At 39.5% G+C, this 10,356-nt stretch overlaps 1 protein-coding gene across 1 annotated transcript; it reads left to right on the top strand.

The window, feature by feature from the left end:
- Positions 1–7,920: 7,920 nt before the first annotated feature.
- Positions 7,921–8,944, top strand: LOC107147542 (prohibitin 1-like). The gene is given in 2 exon segments (XM_048809844.1): positions 7,921–8,734; positions 8,737–8,944. Coding segments are annotated over 2 exon segments (816 nt in total). The 5' UTR covers positions 7,921–7,974; the 3' UTR covers positions 8,793–8,944.
- The last annotated feature ends 1,412 nt before the right edge of the window (positions 8,945–10,356 follow it).

Raw genomic sequence — 10,356 nt, 5'->3', positions numbered from 1 at the left:
ATATATATAGTCAAATTTACCATTTTAACTTTTTGGGGGGTGGGTGGGTGAGGGGAGACAGAATCTGGCTATTTGCTTAGGTTGGCCTCAAACTTCAGGACTCGAATGATCCTTCTGTCTCAGCTTTCTGAGTAGCTGGGACATGGAGGCTCACTCCACCATGCCCAGTTCATTGGGATAAGATACATTTACAGTGTGGTGTAATGTTTACTATTATCTATTTCCAAAACTTTTTCATCATTCCAAAAAGAAAGTTTATACAGTAAATAATCTCCATAAACTCTTCCCTTGTTATGTGACTGGATAATAACATATGTAAATACCATATTTTGTTTACTCATGTATTAATAGACACTTTTTGGTATTGTGAGTAACACTATAACAAACATTATTACTATGTAAGTATAAAATTGAATCCCTGCTTTCTATTTAAGATATATAGGTAGAAATGGAACTACTAGATCATACTGTAATTCTCTTTGATTTTTTTTGAGGTACTCCAAAGTTATTTTCCAGTGGCTGCAACATTTTACATTGCCATCAGCAGTGAATAAGAGTTGCAGTTTTATACATCTCTGCAACACTATTTTTTTAAAATAGCAATCCTAATTGTTATATTTAACCATCCAAATGGGTGTGTCCTCCAACTGTAGTTTTTACATTTCCTTAATGACTTTTGATGTTGAGCATGTTTTCATGTACTAGTTGACTATTTGTGTATCATCTGTAGAGAAATGTGTATTCACATCCTCAGCTCCTTCCACCACCATCACTGCAGGGATCAAACCTAGGGCCTTGTGTGTGCTAGGCAAGCATTCTTATCACTAAGCTTTATGCCCAGTGCTTTATTGTTAATATTACTTTTTGAGATGGGGGGGGGTGTCTCAATATGTTGTCTCATCTGACATTGAACTCCTGGGCTCAAGCAGTTCTGCCTCTGCCTCCCAAGGAGCTGAGACCACAGGTGTCCTGGCTCCTTTGCCCATTTAATTTAAAATGTTATTGGGTTGTACAAGTTCTTTATCTATTCTGGAAATTATTATATGACATGCAAATGTTTCCCCCATTCTGTGTGTGTGTGTGTGTGTGTGTGTGTGTTGCTCTTGATCAGTATCCTTAATGTACAGAAATGTTTAATTTTGATGAAATCCATTTCATCTATTTTTTTTTTCTTCTGTTAGCTGTGCTTTTGGTGTCATTGAAGAAATCATTGTGCTCTCCAGTATCATGAAGAGTTTCCTGTTTTTGTCTTAAGAGTTTCATAGTTTTAGCTTTTACACATAGGTCTTTGATCCATTTTGTTTTGGATATGGTGAAATTTCAGGGTCTAACTTTAATTATTTGCATGTGAACATCCAGTTTTCTTAGCCATATGCCGCAGTCTGGCTGGGCACAAATGCCGCAGTCTGGCTGGGCACACAATCACGAGCCACCACACAGCTTGTAGATTCAAACAGCAACTCTTTATTCCCGAACTCACACCAGCCGTCTACAATCACGTTCTAGGGAAATCCACGTTCTCTGCCCAAATCCACCCACTGGGCTTCTATCTCCCAAAAAATACTGTCTGAATCCCGTGAGAACTCAAGGGGAACTCAGGCAGCAGGATACGCCCTATTCCCAGCAGGAATAATCTTAAACCTTAAACCTGGAACCTAAACCGGGAACGCCCTAAACCCGGATCCGCCCTGGTCCTTGAGCAAGGTCACCTACATGCAATGTCACTGCAAAATGTCCTATTTCCACGAGTCCTTCCACTAAGCAACATGGGGTACGCTGGCAAGGAAATTGTCATACCTACTTGGCTAATGGCTCCCAGCAGCCATAGAATAGTTTATTCTCCAGAGTGGTTTTGGCATCCTTGTTCAAATCAGTTGCCTGCATATGAGAGGGGTTTATTTGGGGACTTTGTATTCTAATGGTCTGTTTGTCGTTACACTAGTGCCACACTGTTTTGATTAAGTTTTACATTACCATTTTCAATCCTGTGAACCTCATGAGGAATAAATTTTACATTATCATTTTTTTAAAAAAGAGAATTTTTTAATATTTTATTTTTTAGTTTTCGGTGGACACAACATCTTTATTTTTATGTGGTGCTGAGGATCAAACCCAGCGCCCAACACATGCCAGGCGAGCGCGATACCACTTGAGCCACATGCCCAGCCCTACATTATCATTTTTAATCCTTTGAAACTGGAAGAAAACATCATTTTCCTGTGAACTTGAGAAAGCTTAGGCTTATGATTCATTCAAACATAAGATAGTTAAAATGACTGATGAGAAAAGGCATCTCTTAAAATTTCCATGGCAGTCTATTTAGAAATACTTGCAAATATCTACACACACACACACACACACACACACACACACCCCTTTTGCATGCTAATCTTACAAGCATAATTAAAGGAATTTTAATTAGTGTTCAGTTGTAGCTAAAAACTTAACCTTTCTGTTACAGTGGAGCACCGAGGATTTCTTAAAAATCCACTGTTGTGTAAAAGCAACATGAACAACAAAAGTTGTCAAAATCAGCTTTTTCAGAACTCTAGAATTAACCAAAGGCTTCTAAGAATTGGAAGAACATATATGTAAGTTTTGTAGTATTTTTTTAAAGTTCCCTATGCTGCTTTCCCAAGCTTTAGAGTAACCTTGAAGATGCATTCTCCCACCTGATAGCTGTAAAAACCATCATTGTGCCATCCACTAGAGAGAGTGAAGATCCCCCAATGAGTTAAGTTTGGAGTCCCCCAAAAACAGTACTTTAACTCCCCCCAAGTCTCATGTCAATTGTCACTATTTGTTTCTGTTGTTGTTCGTACCAGCGATTGAACTCAGGGGCACTCGACCACTGAGCCACATCCCTAGTCCTATTTTGTATTTTATTTAGAGACAGGGTCTCACTGAGTTGCTTAGCACCTCAATTTTGCTTAGGCTGGCTTTGAACTCATGATCCTCCTGCCTCAGCCTCCCGAGCTGCTGGGATTACAGGCGTGTGCTACCGCACCTGGTATCAGTTGTCACTATTTGATTTTACTTTTTGAAAAGCTTTACTTTCAGAGCTTGTCTTTGGTTGATCCGATTCAGCTCATTTAATGCAAAAAGCTCAGTTTCTAGGGGTTTTGTGGGGGAAAAAATACTTTATAACACATGAATTTTGACACCAAAATAAGGGAAAAAGATAAAGCACAATATGCCTAAACTAAATGGGGAGAAATAGTCACCAAATAGTAAATATCAAGAGAAAAATTATGAAAAAATAAAATCGAAATATGGATTAAAAAATAAAAACTCACTAGAGGGTCTCAGCAGCATTTTTCACCTACCAGAAGAAATAACAAACTTGAAGACAACTCAATTGAAAATATCCTGTCTGCAAAAAAAAAAAAAAAAAAAAAAAAAAAANAAAAAAAAAAAAAAAAAAATATATATATATATATATAGTTATATATTTATATATATTTATATATATATAAATATATAACTCTCTCTCTCTATATATATATATACACACACACACACGCACACAAATGAGTCTTAGCATTAGAGACTGTAGGACACTACCAAGTAATACTAATTTGTAGAATGTAGATTCCAAAAAGAGAAATGGGCAGGAAGTATGTTTGAAGAAATCATTGTCAGAAACATATGAGTTAGATGAAAAACAACTGCACAAACAGAAAGCTCCACAAACTGATAGAGCCACAAAGGAAAAAATCTTTGAAGCAGTAAGAGAAAAGCAGTCATCACATAGAAGAGATAAGAAATATTAAAGGGAGTCTTTCATGCTTCATTTAAAACAAATAATCCAATCAATAAATGGGCCAAGGACCTGAACGGAGACTTCTCAAAGAGGATTTATAATCAATCAACAAATATACAAAAAAATGCTCATCATCTCTAGCAATCAGAGAAATGCAAATTAACACTACTGTAAGATACCATCTCACTCCAGTGATAATGGCAGCCATTATGAAGACAGACAAGTGCTGGCGAGGATGTGGGGGAAAAGGTACACTCATACACTGCTGGTGGGACTGCAAATTGGCACAGCCAATTTGGAAAGCAGTATGGATATTCCTTGGAAAACTGGGAATGGAACCACCATTTGACCCAGCTATTCCTCTTCTCGGACTATACCCAAAGGACCTAAAAACATATTACAGGGACACAGCCACATCAATGTTTATAGCAGCACGATTCAAAATAGCTAAACTGTGGAGCCAACCGAGATGTCCTTCAGTGGACGAATTGATAAAAAACTGGCATTATTCACAATGGAATATTACTCATCAATAAAAAAGAATAAGATCATGGCATTTGCAGGGGAATGGATGGCATTAGAGAAGATTATGCTAAGTGAAGTTAACCAATCCAAAAAAACAAGTGCTGAATGTCTGATATAATGGGTATGACTCAATGGGGTTGGGAGGGAGAGCAAGGGAGGAAGATTATCTCTAGATAGGGAATAGGGGTGGGAGGGAAAGGGAGGAAGAAGGGGAATAGCATGGATGATGAAAGACCCTCATCACTATACAAAATACATGTATGAAGATGTGAATTTGGTGTCAACATACTTTATAATCAGAGATATGATAAATTATGATATAATGGTGTATTAAGAATTGTAATGCAAAAATAAAAAGACATTGGATAGTAACATGAAGTATACAAGAAATAGCACTGGTGCTGGGTGTGGTGGTGCACGCCTGTAATCCCAGTGGCTCAGGAGGCTGAGGCAGGAGGATGGTGAGTTCAAAGCCAGCCTCCGTAACTGTGAGACCCTGTCTCTAAATAAAACATAAAATAGGGCTGGGGATGAGGCTCAGTGGTTGAGTGCCTCTTGAGTTCAATCCCTGGTTACCCCCTAAAAGAAATAACACTGGTAAAGGTAATTGAATAGCTAAAATACATAGATGTTAACTGAGGCTGCTATAACAAAATAGCAGATGGCTAAAAACAAAAGGCCCCACTTCCAAATATCATATTGGGGGTTAGGAATTATAACAAAGGAATTTGGAGAAACGGTTGGTTAATGAAATGTTTTTTGATTTTTTTATACTTTTGATTATAAGAAAATTGTATACAGTACAGTTGTTTGATGATGGTGAAAGGTTATAAGAAGTAACCATTAGGTGACTTCTTTGTATAAACATACCTAGATAGCATGTCCTTACACAGCTAGGCTATTTGGTTCTGCCTGAAGGACCTAGACTACAAACCTAGCCTACAGTGTTTAGTTACTGTACTGAATACTGTTGATAGCTGACTTATATTGGTAACTTTCTAGGTAAACAGAAACAATACAGCGGAAAAATAAGCCAGGCTGGGCGTGCTGGCACACGCACTTGTAATTCCAGAGGCTCTTGAGGCTGAGGCAGGAAGATTGTGGGTTGAAAGCCAGCCTCTGCAAAAAGCAAGCCATTAAGCAACTCAGTGAGACCCTGTATAAATAAAATACAAAATAGGGCTGGGGGTGTGGCTCAGTGGTCTAGTGCTCCTGAGTTCAATCTCTGGTACCCTCCCCAAAGAAATATAAGCCAGGAGTGATGATGCACATGAGAAGTCTAGCTACTGGGAAGACCTAAGTGGGGCAAACTCTCAGGTCCATAAGTTTTTGAAACTAGCTTGGGTAACAGCAAGATCTTATTAAAAGTACACCTGTATGGGGTACTGTTATGAATGTAGTCTGCAGGACTGGAACTCCTCCAGGTGAGTCAGACAGTGACTGTGAAAGCCTAGGATGGTACTGTACACTGCTGTAGACTGCATTCAGGCTACACTAAATTGATAAAGTAAGTTCTTTGTCCAATAGTAAATCAACCTATAATAGTATCTTTCTCATTTTACAAAGTAATTTTTTAACTTTTTTACTCTTATAATAACATTTAGCTTGAACAAAGTAGAGTTGTACAAAAATATTTTTGTAACCTTATAAGTTTTTGTTTTCCATTTTTTAACTTCTGAAAGACCTGCCTGAGGTTTATCTTGAGGTGTGTCTCTCTTGAGAAATGTCCATAGGGGTTTACTTTTTTTTTTTTTATAACAGATTTCCTTATAAGCAGATAATGTACCAAGAACAGTCCTCTCGATTAGAAGAAACCTTTTGGTGCTGGAGTCTGTGTTTTCAAACTCTTAAGGAGCTTGTTGAGGTCTGCAAATGTTTCCCCTAGGGTTGGGTGTACAGAGAACACTTGTGTCCACGAGATCTGTGTTTGATTCCCACCACTGAACCCCTACCCCACTGCCCAAAAGGTTTCTCCTAAACCCTTCCTTGTAAATTTCCTCATGGGGTTCTTTTTCAGCAGCTATGCATTTGCTGCCAGTAACTTCATTAGTTACCCAGAACAACCTTTAGGAGGTCCTCCTTGTTGACATCACTTTAAGCCCATGCCAAGTCTTGGTGTAGTCATCAGATGCAATCGCATCAGTGTTTTCCTCAGCTGCAGCAATAGCCTGCACAAATGAGGTCCTCCTTTCTTTCACTGTGTGGACCAAATAGGTGGTGTTTGGAGGAAGAAACACTACTGAGATTGGGATGAAGATCACCATAAAGGGAGGATATAGAGGAGTATTATTAACAATAAGGAAATACTGAAAGGGCTAGGTGCAGTGATACACTTGTAATCCCAGCAGCTGGGGAGGCTGAGGCAGGAGGATTGCAAGTTAAAAGCCAACCGAGTTATTCTCCAAACAATTCTTCTCCATTTTACTGGCATAGCAGTCAAGGAGGTCATCTTGGAAGACCCCTTAAATAGCCAAAGCAATCTTGAGCAAAAAGAACAAAGCTGGAGGTCGCCTACTACCTGACTGTAAAAGATGCACAACAGTATGGTATAGGCGTGAAAACAGGCATATACACCAATGAAACAGAATAGAGGTCAAATCCATGCATCTACAGTCAGTTGATTTACAACAAAGATAACCAAAGACATGGGATGAAAAAGAACCCTTTTCTAATAAATAGTGTTGGGAAAACTGGATCTCCACATGCAGAAGAAGGGAAGCTGAACCCTCATCTTATACCACCTACCAAAATCAATTCAAAGTTGATTAAAGAATTAACTGTAAGACAGTTAAAACTGTAAAACTATTAGAAGGCTGGGGGGGTGGGGGGATATGACTTTGGTCTGAACAGTGATTTGTTTGTTTTGGACATGACTTTAAAAGCAGGACAAATGCAAAAACAGACAAATGTGGCTGCATCGAAAACTAAAATGCATCTATGTAACAAAGGAGGGAATCACCAGTGAAGAGAGAAACTGCAGAATGGGAGAAAATATTTGCAAACCATATACCTGATACGGGTTTAATATTCAAAAATGTTTACAGAACTCAATAGTTAGAAGTTCCTCTAATATAGGCAAAGGACCTAAAAAGACATTTTTCAAAAGACAAATACATGAAGAAATGCTCAATATGACTGACAACTGGGGAACTATAAAAGCCACAATGAGGTATTAATAAGGAGATGAGGAGGGAAAAAATTGTACACTGTTGGTGGGAAAGTAGGTTAGTATAACCATATGGAAAACCGTATAAAAGTTTCTCAAAAAATGAAAGTACTGTATCATTCAGCAATCACACTCTTGGCATATATCCAAAGGAAATAAAGTCTGTTAAAGAGACATTTATATCTGCATTCTCATGTGGTTTAGTGCAAAATTATTCACAATAACTAAGTTCTGGACCTAAGTGTCCACTGATGCATGAGTGGATAAAGCAAATGTATGTAAACATATGCATGATCTAACCTATGTGGAATCTAACACAGTTGAACTCAGAAGCAGAGAGTTGAATGGTGGTTGCCAGGATATAAGAGATGGGGTGAGGGAAGGTGAGATGTTGTTAAAGGGTATAAAAAAAATTGATGAAAAGGTAATGTCCTATTATAGGCTAAAGATGGCCAACCCAGGGGAATTCATGTGGAGGTCAGAGTGTAAGCAGGTGTGAGTGGATCCAGCAGAAGGAAACATGGCTACCAAAGTGTTTGAATCCATTGGCAAGTTTGGCCTGGCTTTAGCCGTTGCAGGAGGTGTGATGAACTCTGCCTTATATAATGTGGATGCTGGGCACAGAGCTGTCATCTTTGACCGATTCCATGGTGTACAGGACATTGTGGTAGAGGAAGGAACTCACTTTCTCATTCCTTGGGTTCAGAAACCAATTATCTTTGATTGCCACTCTCGACCACGTAATGTGCCAGTCATCACTGGTAGCAAAGATTTGCAGAATGTCAGCATCACACTGCGCATCTTTTTCCAACCTGCTGCTAGTCAGCTTCCTCGAATCTTCACCAGCATTGGAGAGGACTATGATGAACGAGTGCTGCCATCCATCACCACAGAGATCCTCAAGTCAGTGGTGGCTCACTTTGATACTGGCAAACTGACCACCCAGAGAGAGCTGGTCTCCAGGCAGGTGAGCAATGACCTTACAGAGGGAGCAGCAACCTTTGGGCTCATCCTGAATGATGTGTCCTTGACACAGCTGACCTTTGGGAAGGAGTTCACAGAAGTGGTGGAAGCCAAACAGTTGGCTCAGCAGGAAGCAGAGAAGGCCAGATTTGTGGTGGAAAAGGCTGAACAGCAAAAGAAAGCCGCCATCATCTCTGCCAAGGGTGACTCTAAGGCAGCTGAGCTGAGTGCCAACTCACTGGCCACTGCAGGTGATGGCCTGATTGAGCTGCGCAAGCTGGAAGCTGCCGAGGACATAGCATACCAGCTCTCACGCTCTCGAACATCACTCACCTGCCGGCGGGGCAGTCCGTGCTCCTCCAGCTGCCCCAGTGAGGGTTGCCCTGCCCGCACCTCCTCAGGCCACCTGGGCCACAGCCCCGATTCTGAACACCACCTTTCTTCTACCCCTACCCCAGAAATCACTGTGAAATTTCATAATTGGCTTAAAGTGAAGGAAATAAAAAGTAAAATCACTTCAGATCTCTCTAAAACAAAAACAAAACAAAACAAACAAAAAAGATGGCCAACCCAAATTCCTATGTTGAAACATCCCACAAGTTAATTGTATTTGTCATTTTGACGCTGTAGAGCCCCTGTCAATGGGATTAGGACCTTTATGAAAGAGACTTCAGAGAGCTGTTTTGCCCCTTCCACCTTGTGAGGTCTCAGGGAGAAGATGGCTATCTGTGAATCAAGGAGCCAGCCCTTACCAAACATGGAATCTCTTGGTGTCTTTAAGACATGCAAGAAGTAGTAATGGAAAAATTTAAAAACTAAAATCTCAGAGCAACTCTTACATTCAAATTAAAAGCAGGACCCTCTTTTAAAGGAAGTGAGAATAAAAGAAAGAATCATACAGGAAATATTTAAAACCAATAAAGTGAAATATATCTCTGAAAATTTGTAAAAAGACATAGAAATTAGAAAAAGAAAAATTTACAAGTCTAAAAGTTCTGAAATCTAAGTATAAAAAGTTTTAGGAAGAAAGAAGGAATGCATGAGAGAAAATTATTAAGCAACACAAGAAAGTGACTCAAGTGAAGGACCTGGGTTTCCAGACTGAAAGGACTCAGACAATGCCTTCCATGAAGAATAAGAACTGGGGCTGTAGTTGAGTGGTACAGTGCTTGCCTCCCATGTGTGAGGCACTGGGTTTGGTCCTCAGCACCACATAAAAATAAACAAAGAGAGTGTGTCCATCTACAAAACAAAAAATAAAAAGCCAAAAACAAAACATGTACAGCAAGCATGGGAATCTCGAGTAGGAAAATAGAATATATATAATCAGAGTAATCCCTTTTATCTTTCATAGTTAAAATTCAATAGATGATGCCTAAGCTTGAAAATAAGGAGGACTGATGATGTTCTTCATTGGAATAGTCATGAAATTCATTTGGAAAATAAGAGTTCCAGAATAGCCAAAGCAATCCTCAGCATGAAAAGTGAAGCAGGAGGCATTACAACACTAGACCCTAAATTATACTACAGAGCTATAGTAACAAAAACAGCATGGTGTTGGCACTAAAACAGATATGAAGACCAAAGGGACAGAATAGAAGAGACAAACTCACCTAAATAGTTATCTCATACTAGACAAAGATGCCAAAAACATACACTGGAGAAAAGATAGCCTCTTAAAAAAACGGTGCTGGGAAAACTGGAAATCCATATGTATCAAAATGAGATTAGAGCTGGGTGTAGTGGTGCACATACCCAGTGGCACAGAAGGCTGAGGCAGGAGGATCCCGAGTTCAAAGCCAGCCTCAGCAAAAGCAAGGCACTAAGCAAATCAATGAAACTCTCAATAAAATACAAAAAAAGGGCTGGGGATGTGGCTTAATGGCTGAGTGCCCCTGGGTTCAATCCCTAGCATTCCCCAGCCCCCCATAATAAACGG

Source organism: Marmota marmota, unplaced genomic scaffold (assembly GCF_001458135.2).
Source record: "Marmota marmota marmota unplaced genomic scaffold, marMar, whole genome shotgun sequence".
Lineage (NCBI taxonomy): Eukaryota > Metazoa > Chordata > Mammalia > Rodentia > Sciuridae > Marmota > Marmota marmota.
The sequence above is the reverse complement of the archived record's forward strand: the minus strand, read 5'-3'. Positions and strand labels throughout refer to the sequence as shown.